This window comes from Petaurus breviceps, unplaced genomic scaffold (assembly GCF_028583685.1).
Source record: "Petaurus breviceps papuanus isolate PSGF00001 unplaced genomic scaffold, PetGlider_PUasm1.0 582, whole genome shotgun sequence".
NCBI classification, from domain to species: domain Eukaryota; kingdom Metazoa; phylum Chordata; class Mammalia; order Diprotodontia; family Petauridae; genus Petaurus; species Petaurus breviceps.
Window position 1 is genome coordinate 5,262,135 of NW_027186390.1, and position 15,256 is coordinate 5,277,390.

General features: G+C 37.2%; 1 protein-coding gene across 1 annotated transcript in view; it reads left to right on the forward strand.

The window, feature by feature from the left end:
* Window positions 1-15,256, forward strand: part of CAGE1 (cancer antigen 1) — a 123,000-nt gene that overhangs the window by 14,398 nt on the left and 93,346 nt on the right. The window contains exons 2-3 of the mRNA XM_069103527.1: window positions 11,623-11,840; window positions 14,551-14,635. Coding sequence (XP_068959628.1) covers window positions 11,623-11,840; window positions 14,551-14,635 — 303 coding nt within the window. The remainder of the gene's footprint in view (window positions 1-11,622; window positions 11,841-14,550; window positions 14,636-15,256) is intronic.

Below are 15,256 nucleotides of genomic sequence, written 5' to 3' on the forward strand. Positions count from 1 at the left end.
TATAGCATAATTCAAAATACAGCATTCACCAAGTGTAATTCAATCAAGTACTACTCCACCCCTGGACATTACATTCTTTTAATCAATCACAAAGTCCCTCTTCTAAATACTACTCCAACCCTAGGCAGTACATTCATTTAGTCAATCACAAAGCCCCTCTTCTCAAATGGAGATTAGTTTCCAATCATTAGTAAAGTACATTCATTTGTTCAATCACAGAGCACAAAAAAGTCAAAAGTTCCCCACCCTTGGATTACAATTGAATCTACCCCAGAGTTACAACAAGCTTAAGCACAGCATTTAATACCCAAAGAGAGGTCTTTTCTTCATCTTGACCCGAGGCAAGTTCTCAGAAATCTTTGTTCCTGGGGAGACAAAGCTTAGCAAGGCCACAAGATACATTGCTAGTGTCTTCATTAATTCATTCTCTGTCTGCAGAACAGTCCAAGGACCCCTGAAAACATTAGCAAAACCCTCTTCCAGGATTTCTGTAAACATACAACAAGAAAATCCTTCTTCAGGGCTTCTGAACCAACAGCCAGGTTCCAGAACCTCTGCAGCAACAGGACTGTCTTTCACCAGTGAACAAATCTGGCAAAATAACATCAAAACAGACAGACAAAGTACCAGCATAACAGCCATGTCTCCTCAGTCCTTGGCAGCTCTGGGTGGTAGCTCTCAAAAGTCCTGGGCAATTCAAACTGGCCCTCAGCAATCCTCTCAGTCTCTCTCTGCCTCCAAGATGCTGCTTCCAAAAAGTTCTTCTGCCTGTCTTTGCTTGTGTCTCTCTAAATTTACTCACCAGTTCCTCCCAGTTCAGCACTCTCTTTTCACATCAACAAGTCCATCCCACAAGTGGGATTCACAAGCTCTGGGTTTTAACACAATCAAACCAAGAACCAAGCCAATACAGGGGGATCTTTAAATTTCATTACTATTACAAGCACCAAGAGGGCCAATTTGGCTGAGCCATAAGGCATTCTATGTTATGTATAATAAGGCCAGCAAAGGAGAGTGGAGCCAGGATGTGAAGAGCTTTAAATACTAAACAAAGCAATTCATATTAGAGGGAATAGGCAGTAAGTGGAGTTTGTTTATTGAGATTGTGACAGTGTCAGATGTGTGTTTAAGGAATATCACTGGCAGCAGAGTGGAGGATGGGTTTGAAAGAAGGAAGGGACCCAAGGCACAAGAAAACTGTCAGGATGCAAGAGGTGATGAGGTGAGTGGAGGAGGGTAATGGTGTGAGTAAAGTAACCAGAACAAGACATGTAAAGGGCAAGTCAATGGATATGTGGGATTTGGTACCATAAGGAGTCAAGGGTGATGCTGAGGTTGCAAACCTGGGTGTGACTAGAAGGATGGTGATACCCTCAGTAGAAATAAGGAAGTTCATAAGAGGTGAAGGTTTGAGAGAAAAGGAGTTTTATTTTGAACATGGTGACTTTAAGATACGACAAATTTGAGAAGTTTGGTAGGGAGCTGTTGATATAGGAAAAGTAGCAGAAGAGAGTAGAATTGGATACATAGATTTGAGAGTCATTTGCATAGAGATGATAATTAATGCCCTCGGAGCTGGTGAAGTCATATGTATGCCATGTAAAGAGGAAAAAAGAAAAGGAGCAGGATTAAGCCTTCTGTTACACCCAGAGTTAGGGAATGAGAAGATAGATGATGATCAAGCAAAAGAGATTGAGAAGGGGTGGTCATACAGAGAGGAAAAGAATAAAGAGAAATCAAAGCCACAAAAACCCATGAAAAGGATGAGCTCTAAACCAGTTAATATTGATTACTTTTATTTAAGTTTGACTGAAGTATTGTTTCCTTAGGAAGAGTTAAGCTAGAATAAGTATTCCCTTAAGCCTAAATTACTTACAGATTCAGTGAATAGATATTTTGATAAGATTTAATAGTAGATAAATTACAGTAGGAAATATATCTTTATGGAAGTGAAATAAAATAATCATGGAATTAAGCTTAGATATTACAGGACTATTTACTAAAGGTCAAGTTACCTTTACAGACAGCTGGAGAATGGGGGTGGCCTTCTCAGCTCACCACAAATTCTTGTTAGTAATTTAGTTTTTTTCATTGAGCAACATAGAACCATAGCAGAAATTCTTAAGAGATCACTGTAAGAGTCTACTGGAAAAAATTCATGTAATGCTGGACATGAATTCCAAACTAAGGAAATATTGAATCTACCAATTATCTCACCCTAGAAACTCCCCATTAAGCTGACAGACCCAGCAGCCAAATATTGCAAATCTACCTACTTCTCTGTAGATTATATGGCAGGGCCTCATAAATATAGTTCCTTTTTTTATGTTATAAAGATAAACTTTGTAAACCTGTCAAATTGTCAGTAATTACTAACAGATTAGTTGATCTGATTTAATGACAACTTGCTAACTTTGCTATTAAATCATTTTCACTGGAAAGTAATGTCTTAGGATTTTCTTTTTAGAAGAAAAAAAAGTTTAACATTCACAAAAGTGAAAGTATACAAGAGGAAAGGGTGATCAGCAGTGCCAGAGATCATTTGGGGGGGGGGGGGAGTAGGAGCTCAGAGCCAAAATGGCAGAGTAAAGGCAGGGATTTGCCTGAGCTCTCTCCCAAACCCCTCCAAATACCTTTTTTTTTTTTAAATAATTACTCTAAACAAATTCTAGAGCAGCAGAACCCACAAAAAGATGGAGTGAAACAAACTTCCAGCCTAAGACAACTTAAGAGTGTTAGCAGGAAACATCTGCCTCACCAAGGTGAGAGAGGAGCACAGTTCAGCACAGACTGGCCCCAGCAAACCCAGAGCAGGCCTTCACTGGCAGCAATGGCAGTTTCCAGATCCTCTCAGCCCATAGACACCAAAGACAATTTACAAGGTTAGGAGGAGAGGTCTGTCACACCTGGGTGAGAGTGGAGCGCAGTCCAGTACAAGCTGCTCCAGCACAGCTCTGGCTAAAGCAAACCAGGAGCAGGCCTTGGGAGTGACTGAATCAGTGACAGCAGTGACTGCTTTTGGAGCTCTCAGCCCACAGATAGTAAGGGGGTGGAACAGATGGTCAGAAGGAAATTATAGGGGCCTTTTTTTTTTAAAAGCAATCAGGGTTAAGTAACTTGCTCAAGGTTACACGGCCAGTTATTTTTCTGGGTGTGGTGCTAAGTATCTGAGCCCGGATTTGATCCAGGTCATCCTGACACTGGAGCTAGTGTTCTTACTTGCTGAGCCACCTGGCTGCCCCTTATAGGGGCTCTTTGCTTGCACTGAGGCAGGACTCTGTTGCTTTGCACATACTCAGATCTATGTTGCAGTCCTGGGTGATGGTCCCAGGGCAAGGAAGAGCACTAACAGCAGAGCTTGCAGCCTCAGAGGAGGGGGAACCCTCCTAAGAATTTCAGGGCAAAAAAAAGAGTGCTTGTAGTCACTCACAGGAGAATAGTAAACACCTCTCCTTAGTTCACACAATCTTGGAAGAACTGAAAACTTACAGGTCCCCAGAAATATCTCTGAAAACAGCTGCACAAAACCCCTGAAGCTTGGAACAGTGTGCCCTCTACCCTGGAAACATAACCCTACTTTAGCATAGAGTTAAAAGTCCAAAATTAGAATGGGAAAATGAGCAAACAACGGGGGAAAAAACTCTTGACTTTAGAAAGTTACTATGGTGACAAGGAGGATCAAATCACACTCAGAAGAAGACCACAAAGTCAAAGCACCTACATTCAAAGCCTCCAATAAAAATATGAATTGGTTTCAGGCTATAAAAGAGCTCAGAAAGGATTTTGAAAATCAAGTAAGAAAAGTAGAGGAAAAATTGGGAAGGGAAATGAGAGTGATACAAGAAAATCTTGACAAACAAGTCAACAGTTTGGTAAAGGAGACCCAAAAAATACTGAAGAAAATAATACCTTAAAAAACAAACTAGACCAAATGCTGAAAGAGGTCCAAAAAGCCATTGAGGAGAAGAAAGCCTTAAAAAACAGAATTAGCCAAATGGAAAAGGAGGTCCAAAAATTCACTAAAGAAAATAGTTCCTTAAAAATTAGAATGGAGCAAATGGAAGCTAATGACTTTATGAGAAATCAAGAAACAATCCAAACCAAAAGAAAGGGGGGAAAATAGACAACAATGTGAAATATCTTACTTGGAAAAACACCTGACCTAGAAAATAGATCCAGGAGAGATCATTTTTAAATTAGTGGTCTGCCTGAATGCCATGGTCAAAAAAAGAGCCTAGACATCATCTTTCAAGAAATTATCAAGGAAAACTGCCCTGATATACTAGAACCAGAGGGTAAAATAGAAATTGAAAGAATCCATTGATCACCTCCTAAAAGAGATCCCAAAATGAAAACTGCCATGAATATTACAGCCAGATTTCCCGAGTTCCCAGGTCAAGGAGAAAATATTGCAAGCAGTCAGAAAGAAACAGTTCAAGTACCATGGATCTACAGTGAAGATAATATAAGATGCAACAGCTTCTACATTAAAGGATCAGAAAGGTTGGTATATGATATTCTGAAAGGCAAAGGAGCTAGGATTACAACAAAGAATCACCTACCCAGCAAAACTTAAGTATAATCCTTCAGGGGAAAAAGTGGACATTCAGTGAGATGAAAAGAACAGAGCTAACTTTCAAATACAGGACTCAAGAGAAACATAAAAAGGTAAACAGGAAAAGGAAATCCTAGGGGACTTAATAGGGTTAAATTGTTTGCATTCCTACATGGGAAGATGATATTTGTAATTCATAAGACCTTTCTCATTATTAGGGTAGTTAGGAATATATATAGACAGAGGGCACAGGTGTGAGTTGAATATGAAGGGATGATATCTTAAAAATAAAATTAAGGGGTGATAGAGGAATGTCCTAGGAAAAAAGAGAAAGGGAGAAATAGAATGGGGTAAATTGTTTCATATAAAAGAGGCAAGAAAAAGCTTTTGCAGTAGAGAGGAAGAGGGGGGAGTGAGAACATTACTCTCATCAGAATTGGCTCAAAGAGGGAATAACATACATACTCAGTTGGGTATAGAACTCTATTTTACCCTTCAGGAAAGTAGGAAAGGAAAGGGATAAGAGAAGGGGGAGGGTGATGATAGAAGAGAGCATATTGGGGGAGATGGTAGTCAGAAGCAAAACGCTTTTGAGGAGGTCCAGAGTGAAGAGAGAGAATAGACTAAATGGGGAAGGGGGATAGGATGGAGGGAAATAGCCATGGTAAGTGTGAAAAAAATTTTGAAGCAAATTTCTCTGATAAAAGCTTCACTTCTCAAATATATAGAGAACAGTCAAATTTATAAAAATGGGAGCAATTCCCCAATTGATAAATGATCAAAAGATTTGATCAATTTTCAGATGTAGTGATCAAAGCTATCTATTGCCATATGAAAAAATACTCTCACTATTGATTGGAGAAATGCAAACTAAAACAATTATGAAGTACTATCTCATACCTCTTAGATTGGCTAATAAGATAGAAAAAGAAAATGACAAACGGAGGGAATGTAGGAAAAATGAGACATTAAGGCACTATTGGTGGAGCTGTGAACCATTCTGTAGAACAGTTTGGAACTATGCCCAAAGGAATATAAAACCATGCATACCCTTTGACCTAGCAGGGCCCCTACCAGGTCTGTGCAAAAATATTTATAGCAGTTCTTTTCTGGGGGCCAAGAATTAGAAATAGAGGGGATGCCCATCAACTGGAAAATGGCTGAATAAGTTGTGGTATGTAATTATGATGGAATACTATGGTACTATAAGAAATTATGAACTGGTTGCTCTCAGAAAAACCTGGATAGACTTGCATAGGGTGATGCAAAGTGAAATGTACTGTGTACAAAGTAACAGCAATATTGTAAGGTGATCAGCTGTGAATGACTTAGCTTTTCTCAGCATTATAATAATCCAAGACAATTCTGAAGGACTTATGAAAAATGCTATCCATTTCCAGAGAAAGAACTGATAATGTCTGAATACATATTGAATCATAGTTTTTTACTTTATTTTTCTTGAGGTTTTTTTTATCTATATTTTCTTTTACAACATGACTATATGTTTTGCATGACTATACATGTATAGCCTATATCAAATTGCTTCCCTTCTCAATGTGGGGTTGGGGAGGGAGGAGGAGAGAGAATTTAGAACTAAAAGTCTTAAAAATGAATGTTGAGGATTACTTTTGCATGTAACTGGGGAAAAACAAAATACTAAATAAAAAAGTAATTGAAAAATAAAAAAATAAAATGTAATATAATCAGAAAAAGAAGTCATTGATAATTTTGGAGAGAGTGGTTTCTGTTGAGCAGACATATTGCAAACCAAATTACCAGGGGTCATAGTGGTTGAGAAGAGAATAAGTAAAGGCAGTGAGTGTAGATGGATTTTTTTTTTGAGTTTGCATTAAGGAGAAAAGATACAAGAAGATAAATGGAAGGAATGATAGGAAGGATCATGTGAGGGCTGTTGTTTTTTAAGAATGGGGAAAACCTGTTTCTAGGCAGCAGGGAATAAGCCAGTTGTTGGAATCATAGTGAAGTAAGTACTAGAATGATCATGAAGTAAGTATGTAATGAATGTTTTTATAATTAAAAGACTAACTGGAGGGGAAATGGAAGTAGAAGATCAGTTAGGAATCTTTTGCAAGGAAGGAAAATGAGGACCTGTACTAAGATGAAAAAAGTGGAGACAGATGATGTGAGAGAGATTGCTAAGGACTTGACAAGTATTGGATATATAAGGTGAGGAGGAGGGGAAAATTAATGACTTATCATTCAAAACTAAAGTTTTTAAATGTAGAGGAGAGTGAAGTCAGAGGAGAAACAGTTTTTAGAGAAAAATTATAGTTCTGTTTGGAACATGTTGAGTTTGAGGTATTAGTAGGTTTCTTAATGGAGGTATCCTAGTAAATAATGGGTCTAATACTAGGAAGAAAGGTCAAGGATTGAGATTTAGATTTGGGATTCATTTGTTTAGACATGATAAAGTTATGGGGGGGGGGGAATGAGTGGAATTGCTAAGGGAAAGAGTGTAAGGGAAAAGAGGTTTCAAGGACAGAACCTTTGAGAACACCCACAGTAAACAGGAAGAGAATGACTAGTAAAGGAGACAAGGATCAATTAAAGAAGTAGGAGAAGAACTAAAGAGAATATGAAGTCTGGAGAAATCAAGGGAGAAAAAGGCAGGGATTGCAGCAGTATCCAGAACCGCAGAAGGTGAAAAAAGATTGAAGACAAAAGCTATTTGTCTGACTTAGTGATTATTTGGTGAATTTTAAGAGAATAGATTTAGTAGAGGTTAGATACTGAATTGCACATGTTGAGGAAAGGACAGGTGATAGGGAAGTGGAAGAGGCAGATTTCAGAAAACATTTTTCTTTTTTTTTTTTATTAGTTTATTTTTAGTTTTCAACATTCACTTCCATAAGTTTTAAATTTTCTCCCCCTCCATAACTTCCCCCTCCCCAAGAAGGCATGTGATCCAATATAGGCTCTACATATACATTCCTATTAAACATATTTTCACATTGGTCATGTTGCATAGAAGAATTAAAATGAATAGGAGTAACCATGATAGAGAAAAACACAAAACAAAAAAAAAAAATAGTCTGCTTCAATCTACATTCAGACACCATATTTCTTTTTCTGGATGTGGATGGCATTTTCCATCATGAGTCTTTTGGAATTGTTTTAGGTCCTTGCATTGCTAAGAATAGCTAAGTCTATCAAAGTCAGTCATCTAACACTGCGGCTATTACTGTGTACAGTGTTCTCCTGGTTTTGCTCACTTTACTCAGCATCAGTTCATATGTCTTCCAGGTTTTTCTGAAGTCCGCCTGTTTGTCATTTCTTATAGCACAATAATATTCCATTACATTCATATATCACAACTTGTTCAGCCATTCCCCAATTGATGGGCATCCCCTCAATTTCTAGTTCTTGGCCACCACAAAAAGAGCTGTTATAAATATTTTTGTACATGTGGGTCTTTTTCCCATTTTTATGATCTCTTTGGGATACGGCCCTATAAGTGGTATTATTGGGTCAAAGAATGTGCACATTTTTATAGCCCTTTGGGCATAGTTCCAAATTGCTCTTCAGAATGTTTGGACCAATTCACAATTCCACCAACAATGAATGTGTTCCAGTTTTCCCACATCTCCAACATTTGTCATTTTCCTGTTTTGTGATATTAGTCAATCTGATAGGTGTAATGTGGTACCTCAGAGTTGTTTTCATTTGCATTTCTCTAATCAATAGGGATTTAGAACATTTTTTCATGTGACTATAGATAGCTTTAATTTCTTCCTCTGAAAACTGCCTGTTCACATCCTTTGACCATTTATCAACTGGGGAACAACTTGTAGTCTTATAAATTTGACTCAATTCTCTATATATTTTAGAAATGAGGCCTTTATCAGAAACACTGATAAAGGTTGTAAAAATTCTTTCCCAAGTTTTCTGCTTCTCTCCTAATCTTGGTTGCATTGGCTTTATTTGTGCAAAAATTGTCAGTTATATATAATCAAAATTATCCATTTTGCATTTCATAATGTTCTCTATCTCTTGTTTGGTCATAAATCTGACATAAACTATTCCTTGCTCCCATAATTTGTTTATAGAATCAGCCTTTTTATCTAAATCATGTACCTATTTGGACTTTATTTTGGTATACGGTGTCAGAGGTTGGTCTATGCCCAGTTTCTGCCATAGTATTTTTTTCTAGTTTTCTTAGCAGTTTTTGTCAAATACTGAGTTCTTATCCCAGAAGCTGGAGTATTTGAGTTTATCAAACAGTATATTACTGTAGTCATTGACTACTGTGTCTTATGTACCTAACTTCTTCCACTGATCTATCCCTCTATTTCTTAGCCAGTACAAAGTCAGAAAACATTTTTTAATGAAATGAAAATTTAATGAAAAGGAAGAGAGAGATTGGATGGGGAGAAGGGTCAAGGTTGTTTGTTTTTAGGATTGGAATATCTGAGCATGATTCAGAGCAGATGAGAAAAGACTAGCACAGTGAAGGATAAAAGATTAAAGGCCCTGGTTGAGGCTGGATGGGAGCAAAAGTGCTTACTTAGCAGAGTGCCTAGCTATAATAGATTATTGATTGATGGATGGAAAATCCCGAGTAAAATCAGTGGATTTGATTTTATTGCTTCAGGAGTGGGCTTGTCAGTAGTGGTTCTGTCATCATTCCTCTGCTTCCTCAGACTAAAGCACCCTCTCTTGTATTGTCCTTCTCCATGCATTAACTCCCCCTTCAGACTGTCAACCCCTGAGGGCAAGGGGCCCCTGCCTTTGTATGTATTTGATATGTGTTCCTTCATTAATTTATCAAGTGTCAGGCACTGTGCATCATCCACTGTCTTCAAGTATTTGAAGGAAGGGCCGCCTTACAGAGAAGAAGTTTGCTGTATTCTGTCTGTCAAGGGCAGGACCAAGGGGGATGGCGGGGAGGACTAGTTTCAAAGAGACAACTCTAGGTTCAATGAAAGGAAAAACCAGAGGTATCCAGGAGTAGATTGGGCTGCCTTGAGATGATGCATTCCCCTCCCCCCTTCCCCACTTGGTCTTCAAGCAAAGGTTAGATGACCACTTGTCAAATGCATCACAATGAGTTGAGTATTTTTAGATAGAAAGCTGAACTTGGAGTCAGGAAGACTAGAGTTCAAATCAAGCCTCAGGCATTTACTAGTTGTGTGACCCTGAACAAATCATTTCACTTTTATCTGCCTCAGTTTCTTGATCTACAAAACTGAAATAATAATAGTAACTACCTCCCAGGGTTACTGTGAGAATAAAAGGGAAAAAGATTTGTAAAGAACTTTGTAAAATGTAAAGTACCCTATAAATTCTTTTATTTATTAAAAACTATTCTCATTCATCGATTGAACTTGATGGCCACTGAGATACTTTACAACTTTGACAGTATAAAATAGTATATAATTAACCTTTAGATTGTATGTCACAGAGCATACACATTATAGAATTCCAGAGGCAGAACACTTAAGGAAGAAGTAAATAGTCGGGAAAGTCTTCATAAAGGAGAAAAAAATTGAAATAGATCTTAAGGAATGGGCATATGAAAAAGAAGAGACTTTTGAAGGATTTCCTATAATATGAGGTAAGAAAGTGCTGGAGGCAAGGATGACCAAGACATATTCTGTTAATAGAACCCTGAAAAAACTCTTTTGTAAAGAGCAGAGATATGTGTCAGAGCATAATGAGAAGTCAAGGTGGCTAGCTAGGAGAACTTAAAAACCAGACCAGGGAGATATATGGTACCATAGTAGGAAATCAGAAACCACTGTCAGTTTTCCAGTAGAGGATAATAATACCACCTATTAAGTGGTATTTAAGTGTGATGGGGGTAAACTGGCCTGTCCTGGTTTAAGTAGGTTCCTAAAGTTCCTCAAGATGGACTGGAAGTAGGCCAAGAATATTTGTTCATGCTCCAAGGACTACCCCCATAGGCCTGGTCTACCCCTCTTAGAATACATTGACAAGTGTGAAAATGGTGTGTGGGATAGATTGGTATGGGAGGGAAACCTCAATTAAAGTACTATGTTCCAGTAATCTGGATCTGGGCATATGATGATTAGACTCTAGCGAGATAGAAGGGAGACTAAAGAGGCATAGTTGTATAAATAAAGGAACTATTTTGAAAGTATTATTGTTTTTAAAGAATAGCTAACAGGAATTTGTGACTGAATAAATATGTGCTAGGTGGTACAGTGGATAGAGTGCCAGGCCTGGAGTCAAGAAGACTCATCTTCCAGAGTTCAAATATGGCTCAGATACTTACTAACTTTGTGACTCTAGGCAAGTCATTTAACCTTGTTTGCCTCAATTTCCTCATCTGTAAAATGAGCTGGAGAAGGAAATAGCAAACCACTTTAGTATCTTTACCAAGAAAACCCCAAATGGAGTCACAAAGAGTTGGACATAACTGAAACAAATAAACAACAAACAACAGATATGTGTAATGGAAAAGAGGAATGAGTCAACACTATCTCTTAAGTTTTTAAGCATAGGTGACTGGAAGAATAGTATTGCCATTGACAAAGACAGGGAAGTTTGAAGGGATACGTGCCATTTTTAGGGGAGAAATGGAAAATTGGTTTTGGACACACTGAGCTTGAAGTGTCTAAGTGGAAATAGCCAGAATTGGTATTTTATAGAGCCTTCGATGTCTTTAATAAGGGTGTGTGAATATCCTTTGTCGATGCAGCAGAACAAATAGAGACCTCCACTATGGACATTTGGTCTGGTTTTTTGGCTTGCCTTCAACTTCCAAGGCCCCCAAGGCTTACAGGAGCCACTTGACTAAATGCTATGCCTGTAGTCTTGTTAATTGAAAATTGTGTCCAAACAAATTTGACCACCATATGTAATTACCATGCTATATATACATATGTATGTAAAGAGAGAAATTGATTCTTTTAGAAATAACATTTAGTTTTATCAACTACTTTGTCTAAATGACATACCAAAAAAATGTGCTATTTGCTGCTTTCTTAATGTGTGGGAAAGATGGGAATATTAGCTTCTTTCTACTATATTTGGTATATGCTAATGCTAGTTGGTATTAAAAATATTATATCATGTTACTTTAGGGGCCTTTCGTCATTCAACACTTAGAAACGATGACAATCAAAAATATTGGACATTACCTACAGAGGCTGAATATTTTGAAGAGGATACTGCTAATGAACAACTAGAAATTCCATCAAAAGCAGATGACACTAACATCCACACTCTTTCTGAAGACTTAACCCAATCAGATTCTCATTTGTATTTGGAAAGCAGTTCTAGAACTTCAGACTTAACTCAGGTGTGCATCACTCATGAAGTCTGGTAGATGCAAATTCATACTGTACTTACAGCTGTTTTCTATGTGAAGTCATCCTCAAAGACATAATAGGAGAAAAGAAAGTGAGTGCAGGGATAAATCTGAGTGTTACATTAAGTGATTTGCCCATGTTCCCACAGCTAGTTAGTGGCAGAAGGATAATAATAATAATAACTGACATTAGCATAGGACTTTAAGGCTTACACATCATTTTACAAACTTTATCTCACTTGTTCTTTACACTAATCTTGTGAAATAGGTACTACAGATAGTATTATCTGCATTTTACAGGTGAGAAAACTGAGAATCAGTGATCACACAGCTTTCTGAGTGTTGAGTCTGTATTCTCACCCAGTTGTATTCTAACTCAGCCCAGCATTCCATCTCACTGCAGAATTATTGATGACTTCACCGTTCATTTGGAGTATAATATCTTAAGAATTGGAAGAGATCAAAGCTAAATAAATAATAAATTACCCAGGCTAAACCATAATTAATATAGAAATTATTTCATTCTAATGCTAGGGGAATTCTAAGGGTAAATTATTCCATTTTTATCCTTCAGGAAATTCCTAGTTTGTAGGTTGAGTTTTCTCATTCAAAAAAAATTTATTTTAATGTCAAAAGAGTTTTATGAATGTTTCAGAACATGTTTGCTTGTCAAGTAGAAGTGTCAAGTTCAAAGGCCCAGTGTACTAGATTGGAATTTATAAAGGCCATTTCCATCCTAGAGGAGGCCTCCAAGACTTCATAATTCAGTCATTTTCCAAGGGATTCATGACCTACTAGCTAAGCCTTGAAAACCCAGAGTCACCTCATCTAAGGTTCTTTCCAGTGTCTCATCCTAGTATGAGGTGACCCTGAGTTCTTGAAGACAGTTAACAGTTGACATTTATATAACTCTCTAAGATTATAAAGCACTTTGTCTACATTAGCTCATGTGAGTCCTGTCAGCAGAATGCAAGCTCTGACAGACCCTACCTAGCTAGGAAGGCTTCTAGGATCATTAATCTATGTTATGTATGTCTTGTTGCCTGAGGACCAGCCTAGTAAGATTAGAGATGCCCATCACAAGGTTGACTGTGGAGTGATCAATTTCCAGTCCATAACAGTTCTCAAAAATTATTTACAAAATTGTGGAAATGTTGTAGTCTGCCTTGTTGGAGAGACACCTACACCAACAAAATCAGGAATCTGTTAAATATTTAAATGTGATGAACTTCGTAGCTAAAAGAAGAAAAATATAGATTTTAATCGAAAGAAGAAACTCTTGAGAAATAGATTTCCAAACAATTTGTGTCAAACAGGCCTTTGCAAGTCAATGCTGAACATCTATGATGCTTGTTATACTTTGTAAAATGATACATGGTAAGATATTACTTATTTGGTCTTATTAGGAGGAACATTGTTCTAAATTAGCATGAGGCCTAAACTGTAGATCTTAAAAAATAAAATGTAGGTTTATAACATTAACTGCAGTTAACAAGCACTAGACTAAGACTATTGTTGTTACTGTGTGGGGTAGCTAGATGGCATAGTGGATAGAGTCATGGCCCTAGAGTTAGGAAAACTTACCTTCCTGAGTTCAAATCTGGTCTCAAATACTTACCTGCTGTGTGACCTTGGGCAAGTCACTTAGCCCTGTTTGCCTCAATTTCCTCATCTGTAAAATGAGCTGGAGAAGGAAATGTCAAAGCATTCCAGTATCTCTGCCAAGAAAACCCTACAAGGGGTTACAAAGAGTTGGACAGGACTGAAAAATGACTGAACAATAGTTAACTAAAACTAGGCAAAAACTATATTACCTACTATAGGCCCTTAGTAGACTAATGAATGAAGTTCTCATGTATAACCAACATATGAATTTTAATAAATAAATTGTTTTTAAAATATATTAGGATGCCCCAAAACAGTTTTTTGTCTTAAATACTTTACACATTTCTCCATTAGTCTTACTTATGCTGTTAACTTGCTTTCTTCATAGAGTATAAAAAAAAGTCTAGTACTTTATTAATTATCACAAATTCCAATGCAGTAAGATCCAATTTTACTTTAGAATAGTCTTTCTTTCTTTCATTTATATAGCACTTTTATAGCTTTCATGGCAACTCTGTGAAGTAGGTACTACAATTGTTATTATTTTCGTCATTGATACACCTCAGGAGAGAAAACTGACTGAAGTGTCTTGTCCAAAGTCACATGCCTAATAAGTGGCAGAGATGGAATTTGAACTCAGGTCTTCTAGCTCCGAGTTCAGTGGATTTTTTCCTCATGGTATCAAGTAGCCTCTCACCTGTTAAATTGCTGATGTTGGAGAAAAAAGGACAATCATATCTGCCATAGTGTATAAAGGCAACCCTTATTGTTCATCGTACATTGCTATATCTCTGTGTTCATGAGCACATGATTTGTCCTGCAGAACTAAATTAATAGTGTATCAGGGTCTTTGGCATTGGGTTTTCCTGTTTAATGTCACAACATGCATAGAATTGGCTCTGTTAAAAGGGAGTTAAAATAGGTCACCTTAGGGCTGTGGCCTAAGATGGGATAACCCACTCTCCTGTAGGGATAACTCATTCTCATCTCCTACAGGCTGAAAACAGAAAAACTATAGGTATTTTCAGGATGTGATGGTGATGACAGTGGTTTTGGGGAAGAATCTTTATTAGTTCCTGTTTTTTTGTGCTTATAGGATGAAATAAGCAAAGTATACTGGGAAAAAGAGCCCATATACACAGTTAACAAAGATGATTACGCACTAGACAACTCAAAACATGGTAGGTATATCTTCAGTAATGATATAAAAAGCAGAATAACTCTGATGTCCCTTACCCTGAGATAGCTCACAGATATGGTATTTTAAGTGTTTTAAAAGACATTCATAGATTTAATGAAACATTTTCTCTACCTACTTTTTTATATAGGCAAGTGAAATTATTCCATTTAAATTTTTCTTTACTGTTTTATCATTTATCACTATTTGAGTACTAGTCACATAATAATATATGTTGGCAGTAATAATTATAATTCTTTATATTCGTGTAGGGCCTTATGGATCACATAGTGTTTTCATAGGATCTCATTCACAAATTTTCATTTCTTATAGCACATGTCAGTGTTGGGATATGATCAAGGTGTTGGCCTGAGAATCAAGACTTACATATAGATCTTCCAGTAACAGATGACTGAACCAACCTGTAAAGGGGAGTTAGAAGTGTGTGTGACAATGACATGCAGGCATGCCCATGTTCTTTAGGGAATGTTGATAGATGAGACAAAACCCTAGGAGATGGTTTGGATGAAGTAACTTCAGGGATGAATATTGATCTAACCTCTGGTTATGCTGGAAGTCTAATATTCAAAGCTTATGTTTATAGAAATAGGTTTAGTTAAATTGG